At 40.6% G+C, this 16,628-nt stretch overlaps 1 protein-coding gene across 1 annotated transcript in view; it reads left to right on the top strand.

Annotated features, from left to right (window-relative positions):
- cspg4 (chondroitin sulfate proteoglycan 4) overlaps positions 1-16,309 on the top strand; it is a 68,024-nt gene extending 51,715 nt beyond the window's left edge. Inside the window, exons 7-11 of the mRNA XM_069695353.1 lie at positions 4,920-5,118; positions 5,611-5,742; positions 7,675-7,835; positions 10,479-10,662; positions 11,393-16,309. Of these exons, the coding sequence (XP_069551454.1) occupies positions 4,920-5,118; positions 5,611-5,742; positions 7,675-7,835; positions 10,479-10,662; positions 11,393-13,260 (2,544 nt within the window). The 3' untranslated portion in view covers positions 13,261-16,309. The remainder of the gene's footprint in view (positions 1-4,919; positions 5,119-5,610; positions 5,743-7,674; positions 7,836-10,478; positions 10,663-11,392) is intronic.
- The last annotated feature ends 319 nt before the right edge of the window (positions 16,310-16,628 follow it).

The following is a 16,628-nucleotide window of genomic DNA, read 5'->3' on the forward strand; positions in this document are numbered from 1 at the left end:
CTCTCTTGTTTGTGTTTTCCTGCAGTTTCTCTTGACTCCCCAGTACACAGTTCTGAACACACTGGTGGACCTTGTCCTTAAACCAGCATGGGCAGTTTAGGATACAGCTTCCAATATCTGGCGCCCCTCAGAGTCTCAAACATTTAAGAGAAGGTGCTTCCTTGTTGAGTCATCAGCAGACTCAATCGTTTGCCTGTGGCAGCTACTTCATTACTGCTTCGAAATGAAATATCAGCCATTGTGTCCAATCAAATTGAATTTGCAGTCCATCCTCTTTGGTGCTAAATGCATTGATTGTTATATAAACCATCAATTAGCAAGACCATTTTCAGATTACCTGGCCTAGATTGTCTGGTGGTTCGCTGAGGTGGAGCGTGGGCTAATGTCGCCATCTAGTGTTGATTACTGGGGAGTGCCGTATGAAAACATCTGAAGTGGTAGAAACCTGGAATTCATGGCTCTTTTTTCAGCTTTCATGAAGGCAGTTTTACAATGTCGATTTTGTTACCTGCTAGGTTTTATATCTCTACCCAAGAATATATGGTGAATATTTCAGAATAGTATAACCAATTGGGGGAAAAAAACTGTCTCACAGCTGCACAGTCAAATTAATCAGTATTAATTGATTGCCATGTTTTCCTGTTTGGAAATGAATGGCAGAGTCAAACAAAACAAGGGCAACAAGCTGCAGTAGCAGTCAAAGTCTGTACTGTGATTCTACAGGCATTTCAACATATGTATTTCACAGGTGATCAAGCCTTCTGTCTTCAAACAAGGGTGTTAAGCTTGTAATTAGCACTATTCTGTTTATTTGTTACCCGTAACAGCTTGTGTTTATGATACAAAAATAGTTCAAATTATGCAAAGATCTATGATTCCTGTACAAAAGTCATTCAAAATAGAAATACATTTTGTTACTAAGTTACCAAAACTATCTCTGTGTGTTTTAGGCTATTGATCATTGGTCAACAAAAAATAATGAACCAAATACATCTGTCGCTTTGAAAATCCCCATTTGAGACCAACAAGAGAGCTTCTCATATAATTACATGCTCAGAACGTGTTTGTGCCTGAGGTTCATCAGAGTAGCAGTGACCTACTGCAGAAATGCTGGGGTTTTTTGGGGTTTTTTTTTACTGCATGGACTCTGAACAAATTGGAGGACATGCTGAAGATTCAAAAGTGTAACTTACGGTGACATCCCCTGTAACTCTTGTGTTTGCAAACCTTCAGTTGTTTAGCATCTCACCTTGCGGCAGACACCACTGGACGTGGTTAGAGGAGATACAAAGCACGTCTGATTAAATCCATCAGGGACGCTGCATTTGGTCAAAAAAGTTCTCAAACCTCTAAAGGTTTGTGAATCTTGTTACAGTTTCAATTAAGATACCTTTGTCAAGCTACTGCTAACAAATACAATGTCTTGAGGTGACTAGGAACGTTTGTCTTGAGGCTGTGGTATTGTTAGCGCAAACCATCCTTTATATTAGCACCTGTTCCTGTTCCTTATCGCCACGAGCTTGTTCCCCCTAATCAGCAGTAGCTCTATAAGTAATGGTACGAGAATGATAGCTGGCTATTGTAACACTACTTTTGGCCTACAACAGTGCCTCTTAATGCTGAGAAATTGGCCAGGTGGGTGGTGCTATTATCAGCTGAGTCATCGCTGCATACTGCACCAGTTCTGGAGCTACCAGAAGGACCTTCTCTTTCATGTGTGAAGGTTTCTATGAAGCGAGGGATGAAAGAGAGGCATGCATTCAGCAGCTGTCTCGTGCATGGTGCACAGGGGATAGTGGGTGTTGTGCCTTAAAGCAAACAGAAACACTTCCACCCACTCTAACAGAGTCCAGATTTGGCTCCGAATGTTTGGGTTAGTCTCCACTCAGCCATCGTCAGACTGTACTTTCTGCAGACCTGAGAAGAAAGCTGCCCTGGAGAGATAGAGATTCTCCAAAGCCTGATATCGCCTGATCTCTGTAGGCTTCAACACCAGGATGGATGAAATGCAGATAACCTCTGTTCTGTCACAATCTTATTTTTTAAAAGGCTTCTCCAGTGGTCCAGGTCCTTTATGGCTAAACAATCACCAGGCCCAATCGCAATCTGGTGAACAGTCTCTGTAGCTACCGTGTGTCCAACAGTCCTGGTAGAAGTAGAGGGTGATGTTTTGGTAGATCCCATCTCTACTATTTAAACACTGTCTGAAGTAGCCTCACTCACCTCCAAGCTGACAGTCCAGGGATCATCCGAAAATCAGCCTCCTGTTTACTCCCAAACATCAACACCTCTGCTCTCCACACCCCGGCACGCAATGCAGGACATTTGAATGACTATAATGATTATATTCAGTGTGAAACAGGTCTAATAAGACGTCTAAATCCTCATTTAGACACTGATGAAACAATAGTTATGACATCTAAGAACATTTACCTTTTGGGATAGTTGCAAACTGGGTGTCCAGATGTCTTTTGACCTGCAAATTAACAAATCAATGCTCCTCCTGTGTGGTGAAATATGCACACAAAAAAAGGTGACATTCACGTTAAAATACCCTCTTCCTATTGTGTTGCGAGGCACCCCTGGAGATTCCCTGCTACCTGCTGCAACCAGAAGCCACAAAGTGTTAGTCATGGTCTCATTGTTAAATAATATAATTATGCACGTTGTAATACAGTTATTTCCTATTATGTGGCATGTTGTTTATGTTGTATATCTTAGCTCAGAAAAATACATATACTCATTATTTATTCAACTATTCTGCTACAGTACTTTTAAATAGAATTTTTTTTTTGTTATGAACAATAAGCTGACTTTAGCTTTCACGTCAACTCAAAGCCTGCAAGTCCTTGAAGTTGTCAACAGTTATAAAAGTTATCATTTGAGAGGGACAGAGACACAATAGCAGCAAAATGAAGCCCAGCGTATGTAATGATGGTTTACATCTTCTGAGTTATTGATGCTACGTGTCGCACTGATAGAGCTTTGATGGAGTGTCAAACTGAATGGGATGTTATAAGCAGTGGACTGTAAGGCAACTAAATTATCCACTTCACAACAACATTTGTTATATTGGATGAGTCTAAAGGAATCTGAAATAGCAGAGATGACTTTGAGGACTTAAAGAGGCAACATTTCCTGTCTTTTCATAACAGCTCCACAGCGTAAAGTGTAAAAATGGGGAAATGGAGCACAGCGCGGCCCTGGGGATGTTAGTTTGTTTATACACTTTGTTCAAGACAGAAATACCTCAACAACTATCCTCTGGATTTTTCACGAGCACCGCCATAAGAGCAACATTTTTTGAGGATTTAGCAAACATTCGTGTCCCCCTCAAGATGACAATTTACTGGAGACTAGAATAGTCCATTTTTCTTTGTCCAGAACTTTCTTTCATGAACAAACACATACCGAACTAATGACATTCCCATCATGCTCTGCTTTTTGCATGCTATCGCGTTAAACTCAGGTGGACGTGGTAAACATTGCACATCCCAAAACATCTGCAAATTAGCATCCTCAGTTTAGCCTTTAGCTCAAAGCACTACTGTGCCATGATGTCTGTCCACTCTTAACCTTTCAACTCAAGCTTTTGACAGACGAAGCGCTTGCTGTCATAACACTCTCTGTGTTAAGTGTCTAGATGTGTGTTTGGATTATATACAGCTAAACCTAATTACCAACTCAAGGATTTAGGCTGCTGTGACTGTAACTGAAAAATAAACCCCACCCTGAAGCACTCAACAGCGGAAACTGTTAATGTACTATGACTCACTTGTATTATTTGGTGGTGCATTGTCAAATTCCCATGAACAGCTAGGCCCATGTAGACCCTGTGACACCGTACAAATATTTTAATAGCCCAGCTATAATAATAGCAGCAACATTTTCTGCAATTTAGACTTCAACAACAAACATCAGGGTTTTGAAAAAGTGTCCAGCATTAATTTAGAGAAATCCCCCCAGAAGCAGCAGCGATTTATTTTTTCCTCAGTGGGCAGTATCCTCATTAGACCAGAATGGGGCACAGCTACTGCAGGTTAAGTTTTGACTTGCTGTTTTTCAACTGGAAACACTCGTACTTTGTCTGTGTTACTGTCTATGTCTCTTAATTTGCACACGCAACCAACAAATCATACCTATTGTTTAGGAGTCATTGAAAGTCAGAGTATGGAACTGGCACAACTGTACATTCACTTCTGAGTGTAACTGAGTCTCAGTGAGAGACACTTGAAGCATTAATATCCAGGACCGTGGTGTCTCCTCCTCCTGCCGGAGGGCTCCTGCCCTTTGTCCAGAGTCTGGAGGAAGAGGGACAGAGGTATTGGAGGGCGAATGGCTTTCTGGATCTATATGTACCTCTTAATGCGAGGCACCCTCAGCTCCCTCTCCCGACTGATTCCGGCTATTTAAGAATGTCTTTCCAGGGATCTGACCCATTTCTTTCAATTAATGCTCCTTTCAGCCAGCCGACCATTAGAAGTCCATTAACGACCCTCCACCCAGGGAGAGTCATTCGACCCGCACTGCTGTGTTCCATTTTCTGATAACAGGAGCTCCTCGAATGCCATGGAGGAATAATTAACTTTTTAAATTGTTACTTTGGATGTGACTGTTTGTTTTTTCTTTCTTCTTCTTTATCATTATGTCCGTCTATCTATCTATCTATCTATCTATCTATCTATCTATCTATCTATCTATCTATCTATCTATCTATCTATCTATCTATCTATCTATCTATCTATCTATCTATCTATCTATCTATCTATCTATCTATCTATCTATCTATCTATCTATCTATCTATCTATCTATCTATCTATCTATCTATCTATCTATCTATCTTTCCCAGGTTTTGTAATCTGTGGTGTGTTTTCCTTTCTGTCTCTCTCTCACTCTTCTTGTCTTTGATACCTCACAGGTTCTCGCTGGTGAGGAAGCTGATATCACCTCCAGCATGCTGAGCACTGAGGACGCTGACACCGCTGCCGAGGAACTGGTTTACCACGTTGAGATGCCAACCAGCGGGATGGTTGCGTTGAAAGAGGCACCCGAAGAGGGCATCCTAAACTTCACACAGGCTAACATAAACAAAGGAGAGGTCATCTTCATTCACGAGGGTGAGACCACCAGAACTCGGTGTTCAGTCACACTGTGCTGCATCTCTATTCTTATACTATTATATTGTCTAATTACCGAGGATCTGTATCCCTTATCTGTCTCAGACAGCTGTGATTACAACAAACTTTAACTTGCTTAAACATAAGTCTGTGTGTTTCTCTTAGCAGAAATCTCAGCCGCTTGTAAAGTAATCAATATGTCACTGGTATTGATCAATGTGGCCATGTTGTGTAAAAAAGACTGCTTGAATGCACCCTTTATTTTCCCCTTTATTGTGACAAATAAGTGGGGTTTTTTTTTTAATTAAAGCAAACAAAGGTATAGAAAGCCTTAAATTGCATTCTGTGTTTACAATAGTCATCAGTATAAATTAAAGTTTAATAGAGACAAACAAGAGAGAAACTGAGAACAACAGAAACAAACAAACAAAGACTGACACATGGATTTAACTAAACAAATGACTGCTATTCCAATCTCTTTTCTTCCTCCAGGTGAAGAGTCTGGTGGTTTCAGTTTCACCGTGACAGACGGAGAGCACACATCTCCTCTCTACCGATTTGTCGTCACAGCCAGGCCTCTCACCATCACCATGGTAACGCAGGAGGAGCTAGTGGTATTTCCAGGTAAGATGCCAAAATCCTCCTGATTGTAAGCCGTGTAGACTGCAGCGGTCACTTGTTCAACATAGTCATTATAGAGTAGGAATATAATGATAGGTCCTTTTAAAGTGTTTCTCTGTAAGACAAACAAAACATGCAGTAAAAGTTTTTCCAAACCTTACTTAAGATATTGCTTTGTAACTAATTAGACATCTTCTACTGAAGAATCATTGGGAAGTCTGTAAATGGTCTCCACTTATTTCCCTGAATTTTCACTTTATTTTTTTAGATAGAAAACTTGACATTAAAAGCATTTTAGTGAATTCGAAACAAAGCATTTCTTCCTTTTCTCCACTTAATATACAGTAGGATTTATAGTGTGCTATGTAAACATATTTATTTGATCTTTAATACAACTGTAACTGAATGAACACTCTGTACCTGTACAAGCTAATCCAAAACAACTCTTCTGCCATAAAGTATATTTCCAATGTTCAAATTGTCACACCGTTATACTGGTCAGAATCAGATATCCAAATCAGATTTCTTGCCAAATAAGTTTTCACACAAACAGAATTTGACAAAAAATACAGCTAACCAAAAAAGACAGTTGGTATACAAATAAAGTTTTACAATAAAGAATAAGTACAAAACTATGTACTAGGGCAAATGTGCAGTTTGTGTTCTACAAGTGCAATCATACAGGGAATACTTATTTATAATATATATATTATATATATTGTGTTAATGTGACGGGCTCTGTTAGATGTGATGACACAGATGTGCAATATACTGAATTAGATTAAGTCAAAGATATGGTTTAGCACTGAGGTCATAGTTAGAAGTAACGTGGCACTGGGTTATATTCAGAGGGAAATATCAGTAATGCCTTTCAATAAGATGTAGTTTGGTACAGCATTCGATGTAGAAACAGAAATGATGGCATGTCGTCTGAAATAGCAGTAGATAGTACAGGTTTACAGTTACTAGATTTATTTTTTTTAAACACCTTCTTTGGTACCTATTATTATTGTTGCACTATGTTATACCTGAGCTGCACACAATTCTTTGTTGTGTGTTTGTTTGAGGAAATCTGCCACATGGCTCTGTATTTGTTACTTTTAACACAGAAGTTTAGATTTGTTTAGAGTATGGAACAGCTAAACAGCGTCCCACTGTGGCCATATGTGGTAATTACAGGAGAACGGCACATTAAATTTACCTTAATATCCCAAGATTGTCTTGAGTTATAGACATCATCATGTTTGAGTGAAACATGTTAAACTGTTGTGTAACAGGAGCACAAGTCAAGAAAAATCATAAAGTGTGCAAACATTTAGCTACCGAGCCTCTTTTCAAACCAGATCAAGTGAGCTTCTATCTGCAAATAACACTGAAAGTACCAAATTAAACCATGGTGCAATTTATTTCTTATGATTTTAGATTTTTATTCAAACAGGAAGACTTTTCTTTTTTAATCACCTGATCTTATTTACTCACATGCCTTTAATAGCTGTTCAGAGCTGCAGCGCACTAAACTGGTGTTCATGTGGTACGCAGGGTTGTATCTTTCAAGTTTATATAAATATTTTGGAAATGAAATATTACTTTTAAAGAACACCACCTGCTGAAGTTAAAGTATTTTATGAGCACACGTTTCAGTAGAAGCAATAACATGAATCCTGTTCATAATAAACTTTTATTATAACTTTTATGCATGCTATACGAGATTTGTTGTCACATTTTTAAAAGCTTGGACACATTTTTGGAATGGCGCTCTCTCCATATGAGGAAACCCTTCTGTCCTCTGAGTTGCTGTTGCCTCTACAGTTTGAGGCTTTTCTAAACTCTGCTTAATTTTACAAGCTTGACTTCACTGCCAAGACGGCGTACTCCGCAGAATCATCTCAGTGCTCAAAACACTGTGTGTCTGTGTCTGTGTGTGTGTTTTTACAGGAACAAGGCAGCCGATCACAAGTGCCAATCTGGGGGCTGTAACCAGTGAGGATGGAAATGAAATAAGCTACTCACTTGTCCGCCCACCTCGTTTGGGAAGACTCATCCTGGCCAATGACAGGAACCAGTATGAGGAAATCAGCCGCTTCTCACAAACACAGGTAATTACTGAATATCTGTTTCTGGCATGTATTTTATTTAATTCATTTCCTCTCCTCCCCCTTTAAAAATATTGTCCTGAGTAACCTTTAATGATAATAATGATTTAAATAGGAAATATTAAAACAGTAAAATAATAAAATACATTGCCAAAAAATTAAGAAAAGCTAACTTTTTGCCAGATTATTCTTTTAATAAATACTTGGGGAAAGAGAAATTTAAACTGTTTTATATTTCCTTTTGTTGGTCAAATAAATCCTCTTTACTTTGAGATGTAACATTCTTATTAATAGCAAGTTTGTATTACTCAACAGACGCAGGCCTCCTAATCGTCTCCGACATCAAACAGACATTATACCGCTTGTCACATAAAACACAGCTAATCTTTCAACACAAACTGGGAATGCAAAATCAGTTCAACGGGTTTCATTCTATTTTTCTTTGTATTTATATGAGAGAAGTTAAACTCAAATACAGAAGCAAACCTCACTCAGTCTGGACTAAAGCAGGCAGAACTGTGTTTGTTGATATTACTGAAAGTTGGTAACTGTGGAGAATTTATTCGCAGAACACACAAAACACTGCTGGTTCTTTGCTCAGACCCTTGAAAAAGAGCAACTCTATGGTTACATATTCCTGAAAACAGCGTCTCGTGGAGCATGAGGGGTCAGACCTTCGTCGCCAAACATTGCGATGTGTGTTCCGTCTCCTGGCAACAGGCGGTGTTGGTTTCTGTTGACAATGACCGCTGTCTTTGTTGTTTTTAACCAAGTAGTATTCGTTTCCTGAAATTATACAAACCGTAGCCATAGAAATGACAGAGAGCACTGATAGGAGTTATGTTTGGAGCAGTCAGATGGGTTGTTTCAGCAACAATGATGAATGACTGGTTTTAGGCCTTGTAACATGTCTCTCCACATTTTCCATCATTTTTCTAACTCAAAAATGCCAAACAACAAGTAATTTAAGTGTGTAATGGTGCTTAATAATTATTTTCTAAAATAAGCTAAAACACTGTAGCTACTTGAGTGTTAATAATTCACATAATTCAATATATCTTGAAAGTTATTCTCTATAAACAATCTCTATAAACAATGTAACTCCAGTTACCAAGCCAAGCCTGTTGATACCATTAACCCCAAAGCCGTGAAACTCAAGACTGACCTACTTAAACATCTGAATATAAGTGCTAGATTGCCAAAATAAAATGACTAAATGCGGCTTGTTTAATTTGAAATGTCATATCTTTTAAACTCACGGCATAAAGTATGACCGTGTTCCTCTTCTGTACCAGCAGGGGGCTTCATTGAACGTGCCGTTGTGCCACTGGGATGTATGGGCCTTTTCCCATTTAAAGTTTTCAGGACTTGTCAGGACTGGGACATACATCTACCTCTCCGTCAAAGCTGCTGTTAATGAGCAGAGTTGTTGAATGTTTAAAAACCCTGGCAACAGACAAGAAAATCATACCTAACAATTAAGGAGATTTCAGTGATTTAATCATCCGAGTCACTGTACAATAGGTAGAGTAACTTCAGAACCAATATGCAGTCCTGAGTAATATGAATGGCTTTGAATGACACCTACGTGTTTCAGCAAAAATCAGGGTGTGGCTGTTATTTCCAAAGAGTTCCTTTGTTCAGTGAGTCAGTTCCGTAATGTCTGTAAGGCAAAGATGCACCACTATTTTTCTATTTTTTTCTCAGATTACATTACCAAATATCCAGATTGCAAAAAATATGGATTAATCAAAATATAACTAGTGGTGTTTTCACCCTTTAATGGATTGTTGACAAGTCAGTACCTCTACACATGCAGCTGCCATGGCTGCAGTCGATGCTGTTCTTTGCCATTCCTGACATCTGCCCGTGCTTGGACGAGCATGAGAGCAAATTCATTCCCTGCAAACCGCTCCGTTTGGACTGTGACAGAATATCTAACACTACGTCGAGCCGAAAAACAGAATTTGATGATTTGAAATATTCAGCAGTGTGTGTGCATAAATAAACTGGTGCACATTTGTGTGTATGTGTATATGTGTGTGTGTGTGTGTGTTTGTGTGTGTGTGTTTGTGTGTGTGTGTGTGTGTGAGAGAGAGAGAGAGAGAGAGAGAGAGAGAGTTGAGTTTAGGACACGGTGACCTCAGAGAGCGAACACAGGCCGTCACATTCCAGTTCCCAAACCCTGTATCCCAGTTCAGCCGAGCCAAACCACGGCTGCAGCCATTCGAGCTCTCATTTAACTGTGGTGCTTGCAAACGTTCAAGGGAATGAAAGCAATAAAGTATTTTACCAAACTAAAATGTCAGGTTTTGTCGATAAAAGCCGCTCTAGTCTAAATAAGTTATCAACAAGTAGCTGACTGCAGTGTGTCACTATGAAAACATATTGCTGTAAAAATTCAGCAAAAATTCACTGGAATATAGAGATAAAATCATCAAAATAAATCGTATACCTGCTGACACAAAAGAGGTTTTGACAAAATCTTTTGTTGTGTAAGAAGTATTAAAATTACTTCTTTAGCAATACCAAACTATGAAGATATAAAGGTAAAATATGGCACGGGTTAATCTGTGACCTCAGTGAGTATAGACTTTTACCAGAAACTACTCACCATCCTCTGATTTTGTTTCCTCTGGTACGCAGTTGGAGTCAGGAGCGGTCTTCTACGAGCACCAGATACCCGAGGAGCCTTTTTGGGTGGTGAGGGACTCCATAGAGCTCACTCTGTCATCCCAACCAGCTCCAGATGTCCGCCACATCCTGCCCATCACTGTCTCTTACTATGCTGCTCACAACAACATCTCCTCCCAGCTGTGGAAGAACAAAGGTAAGTTACAAAACAACAGAGGATCACAGTTTAAATTAAGTAAACTACATGGTCTTAAAGGCAACTATAATAAATAAGCATCTACATAGTTGTTATACATATATTTCTGCTGCTATTATGAAACAGATTAGTATCAAGCCTGTTAAGCCTCATTAGAGGGCACCAGCTGCACCTATGTCATGTCATATGTTTGTTTTATGGGCAGCGGTGGGTTTTCTGGTAACCTTTATTCAGACAAGGTATTGCTTTATAGGTTGCCCTAAGTCTACGGCTGGAGTCAGATAAATCTAATATTGGATCAAATTTAAAGAGACACATCACCCAACATCAAAGTTTTGAGTATGAAACATTGGATAATGGACGTCGTCATCGATATTGAGGCTGAATGTGAAAGTCTGGCTTAAATGACATTGATTTCCATTCCTGATTAATTTGGCATTATGTTAGGAAGTTGCAGCTTGTCCTTCATATCTTTCTTAATATTTACTGTTATTTTTTTACTGCCTGAACAGTCTAAAGTCTTGAAGGGATTTATCAGTCAGACTTCTGTTGCTGCCAAAACAACAAGCCCCCTGTTCCATCTGTCTCTCCAAATGTGCCAACAGACTAAATGTAATGTGCTGCATAATCAAACACTAACAGGAGATGGGCAAAACTGAGCGTTGAGTTTCTTTAAAAGATTAATTTTATGACAAATAAAAGTTCTGTTTGTTTCTATTGTCTCGCTCAGGTCTGGAAATTGTGCAGGGCCAGAGGAAAACCATTGACGATTCAATCCTTGACGCCTCCAACCTTCTGGCCAGTCTTCCTGAAATTGAGCGAGGCGATGTGGATGTGGTTTTTGAGATCAAGCGTTTTCCCGATCACGGTCGTATCACCCTGGGTGGTCAGGACCTGCCCCGTAATGCCCCGTCCTTCATGCAGGAAGATGTAACTCAAGGAAAGCTGGAGTATCTCCATGATGACTCAGGGGCCTCGTTTGACAGCTTCGGTTTCAGGGCCCATCTGAAGTCAGAGGGTGGTGGTGCAGCCTCACCTGCTGAGTCTGTGGTCCTGGAGGAGGTCTTTAACATCTCAATCAAACGCAGAGGCTCTGACCCTCCTGAGCTGGTCACTATAGATATGCTCTTAGAGGTTCTTCAAGGCTCCATGACCACCCTGACCCAGAAGCACCTTAACACTCAAGACGAAGACAGTCCACCAGATGAGGTGCACTTCAAGGTGACCAAAGCACCTAGCAACGGTCGACTAGTTGACTCGCAAACAATGGATCCTATCTCTGAATTCACACAAGAGATGGTCAATCGTGGGCAGGTGGGCTTCTACAGTGATGACAGCCTTGCTGACGGCTTCATGGAATTCATAGTATCAGATGGAAAACACCAAACCGAGCCGTACACACTTCACATCAGCGTCCTGGCTCGCACCCTCCTTCTTGACAAAGCTCCTGAGATCAAGGTGAAGCAGGGCGACGATGAGACCCTGGTTACTGAGGAGATGTTGAGGACCACCACCGGGGGCCCTGTTGAGGAGGACATCCTCTACAAAATCACAAGTGTTCCTAAGTATGCAGCTGTCATGGTAGACCGACAGCCCACATCTGCCTTCACCCAGAAACAGATCAAAGAAGGCCGAGTCAGTGTTCGCTTTGTCAAATCCACTTCACCTCGAGACAGCGTTTCATTTGTAGCCCGCAGCCGGGCGGCTAACGTCTCCTCTGTTCTCAACATCACTGTACAGCCTCTGGCCAACATCGCTCAGGATCCTCTCTTGCCCCAGGGAGCGCTCGTCCAACTGGACAGAAAGCTTCTGGATGCAACTCCTCTGGCCAACAAGACCAGAACCTACCCTACCTTCACTGTCATCCAGCAACCGAGAGGGGCTCGATTTGTGAGGTCTGGTGGTCCTGGTGCAGGTGAACCGGTGGATTTGTTCAGCCAGAGGGACCTGGATGAGGGACGTGTGGCAATGGAAATCTTAGATAGCTCCTCTGGATCACGTGGTGGTGTCACTCAGGACGAGGCCCGCTTCCTGCTCAAAGCCCACGGGGTCCCTCCTGCAGAATGTGTGCTTTCCTTCCAGACGGGCCCTTACAATGCCTCTGGAGTTTACCCTGCCACTCTGTTGAGGATTCCCTCAGAAGGCCCGTCCAAGGAAAGTAATGACCTACCTGGTGTGGCTGGGTCCCCTCGTAGCACTCCAGCTAGCCCCCGCTGGAGGGGCAACATGGACTGGCCCCACGGAGATGCCCCCACCACAGCATCTTCTGGTTCTGGTTCCCACGGGAAAACACATGTGTCCTGGCGCCGGAGCTTCTGGTCCATTCTCATCCCCATCCTCGTCGTCCTCCTCCTGTTGCTGCTGGCAGCCATCTTGGCCTACTACCTGATCCGTAAAAACAAGACAGGCAAGCACAACGTCCAGACGGCAGCCACCAAGCCCAAAAACGGAGAGGTGGCCAGCACAGAAACCTTTCGCAAAACTGACCCGGCCAATAACATCCCCATGTCCAACATGGACAAAGATGCAGACCCGGAGCTGCTGCAGCACTGTCGGACAACGAACCCGGCCTTGAAAAAGAACCAGTACTGGGTCTGAAACACTTTGAGATAGGACACAGACCGAGGTGGATCCTCAAGTGTTTGGAGGTCTCCTCAAATCATTCCTCTCAGTATTAAAGACCTCTTGCCACAGTAGTTTAAATGAAACAAATTTTTTGACGCCATTGTTTATTTACTTATCTCAGCATAACTGTGGACAAATTCTCAGGCAATGAAACACTGAATACTTATTGGCAAAGAAAGAGGCAGTTTCTAATCTTAGGAGGCTCATGCCGCGTCTATTTATTTTAGTTTTATCATTCCTCTTTGTCAAAGGGCACAAATGAAGACATAAACATGCTATGTGTTTGCAAAAAAAGTATTTTGGTTGTGCTCTGTTTCTGTATTCCATATGCTATCGTAGGCCCATATTATTGATTTGAGTGGAAAATAAATTTAAATTCTCGGTTTTGGGTTTGATTCAGTTGTTGGTTCATCAAGAAATTTGATAAGAGTGTACATAAGGTAATATGATGTGTTTTTTTTTTCTATCAAGTACATGACAAACTGCCTCTTTGCATTTTTCCTTTATTTTTTGTTTCAAAGGTACCGTCGTGTGTCGTTTCTCAGGGCTAAATTCAGTTTAAAGGTGAACATTTACATATGCATAGAATATTGACTTTCTGTCAGGAAGATTGATACCACTTTCATATCTGTTGGTACGTCTCCTTTCAGCCAACCAGTTCTCATCCCAGGTTGGCAAATACATGCCGTGTTCTCACAGCCAGTTGTTGTGTCAGAGATATGCACAATGAGCCGTTGGTTAAAGCACTAAAAAACACATTGTTAGGTTTCAGGAAAAGATTACGGTGTGGATGAAAATGCCCATGTTACATAAGTTAATTATGTTACGTTACTTAAAAGACATGCACACTGGCTTTTGTTTTCTCACAGACTTGAACACTAGTCTCCATGTGGAAATCCTGTGTTTATCCTGTCCAACCACTGCAAACTTTATCAGTCTTTTTAACTCCCTCACATGACCTCCTTCTGTCACACAGGTGGTGACGGTGCTGACGCCAAAGGTTACCTTGTGTGTATCTTTCTAGCAACAACAGGTGTTGAGCTTCGACGGCCCAACACTTAAATATGATGCTACAGGCTAACTGTTTTTCCTTGTTTTGAATCTCTATGCCAAGCTAAGATAATGGCCTCTTGGCTGCAGTTCTATATTCAACAGACAGTTGTGTGAGTTTTATCAGTCTTCTTTAACATTCTTTCAGAAGGTGAATAACTTCATTTCCCCAAAATGAACTGTTTTTCATCTCATCATGATGAAATTTGACTTTTATGTGAAGCTGCGGATGGTTTACTACTTCAAACAGTTTAAACCTTGTTGTGGCAACTTGATCAACAGCTATTGAATTTAGCTCAGAGTCACGTCATCATCTGTATTATTTCTGCGTGCTTCCAAAGTGCTTGTAAATATTCACTGGACTGGCACAGCACTGACCGCATAACTACACATAAGTACACAGTTTGTGAACCACAGGCAGGACGTCATTTCACTTGTGTTGCTCTTTAACATATCCGTACCGGCTAACACGCAAGGGTGAGGTCATTTTAAACTGGGATGTTTACAGTTTCCGAGTCTGCAATTAAAAACTCATAAACCCTGATTGATGGGAATAAGGAATAAAATGCTCCACTGTTGTGTTGATTTGAAACAACGCTGACAGAAAGTCCTAAAAGCTAGCGTTCTTTTTCATTTTAAGCATTCCACATGTAAGCTGAATATACAAACTGTCATATCTTTAAATCCCGAGAATTTTTTTTCAAGTTGTGAGACTTCTTTTGTATTTTAAAAGTAAGAACATTGCTACTGTACATAAGAAACTTCCTCTTTAAAAACGTTTTTTGTCACTCTGGCCTGTGACGGTTATCTGTTTTTTGAATGGGGAGTGACGTACAAAAGGTGTACTCAAAGATCTCCAATAACAAATTCAGATAAAAAAATTTGATCCACTAAAAACAACAGATTCTCTAAAAGTATGACTCTTTGGTGTACATTTCTTTTCTCATACTGCGACATACCAGACATACCAGTGACATCCTAGTCTTCACTTGTTGTGTACTGATTATGATTTCTTTGCAGTATTCATCTTCTATTGAACTTCTATTTTTGTAGTGTTTTGAGAGCAGTAAATGTAGGTAAAGATTTTACACACAGCACAGAGCTCAGGAAGTGATGTGTTTCAGGAGACTGTGTATTTCCAGTGACATTATCTCTTACAGATAGCTGAAATAAAAAAATTAAAAAAAAGATAGGCTCCTCCTTCAAGATATCACATCCACTTCTTGCCTGTTTTATGTGTAAATATTGTGTTTTTCAGTAAGGTTTCTGGGCCTGATTAACATTTCAAAAAAAAAAATATATATATATATATATATATCATGTTTAGTGTTGAAGGTGTATGTACATGTAACTACATTCGATTAGACTGGTGTGTGTGTGCGTGTGTGCGTGCGTGCGTGTGTGTGTGTGTGTGTGTGTGTGTGTGTTGTGTGTGTGTGTGTGTGTGTGTGTGTGTGTGTGTGTGTGCGTGCGTGCGTGCGTGCGTGCGTGCGTGTGTGTGTGTGTGTGTGTGTGTGTGTGTGTGTGTGTGTGCGTGTGTGTGTGTGCATGTGTGTGTGTGTGTGTGTGTGTGTGTGTGTGTGTCTGTGTGTGTGTTTGTGCAGGTGCCGGTCACTCTCCCGTTCTCTGCTTACTGAAGGTCGAGTTCATTTCATTGAGTTTTATCACCTCTCCCTCTCATTCTTCATTATTTATTATTTCTGTCACTCCCCATATCATCTCATATTCAGCTTATGTGTATTTTGTCCGAAATTAAACTGTTATCTGTAAACTGCAGGTGCCTTTGAAAATGATGGTAATAAGCCATGTTTAGTTTCTGAGAAAATAGAAATGTCCTTTAAAGATGCAGTATGTCTCTGAGTTTCTTCTCGGCACTAATGGAAATAAAATGTTTGTGCAACAACATCTGTGGTCTTTTTTTATTTTCTGTGGAATTATACTTGCCCGGGCTGTGACACACGGTTACCCATAACACCCTTCTTTCATGTTTATATTCATGTAATTCATTATACTCCTGCCCGAATCAAGGAGCTGTCGCTGGGACAACTGGCATCTCTTCCCTGCCTGTCACTGAAGTGTAGATCTAGATATAAAAGCTTAGCTATTACGAACAAAACTATATGAATTTCTGAACTGTTTTGCTCACATAGTTATACATGTTATATGTTAACCCTTGTGTTGTCCTTGGGTCAAAATGACCCGCAGCTGTGTTCAATCAAGTTCTATTTTATTTCTATATTTTCATTTTTTGGGGGGGATCATTGGTGACAAGGATGCTGTGAGGGTTTCTT

This window comes from Brachyistius frenatus, unplaced genomic scaffold (assembly GCF_029030835.1).
Source record: "Brachyistius frenatus isolate BFR_SWC_R1_liver_20210118 unplaced genomic scaffold, ASM2903083v1 Contig_19, whole genome shotgun sequence".
Taxonomy (NCBI): domain Eukaryota; kingdom Metazoa; phylum Chordata; class Actinopteri; family Embiotocidae; genus Brachyistius; species Brachyistius frenatus.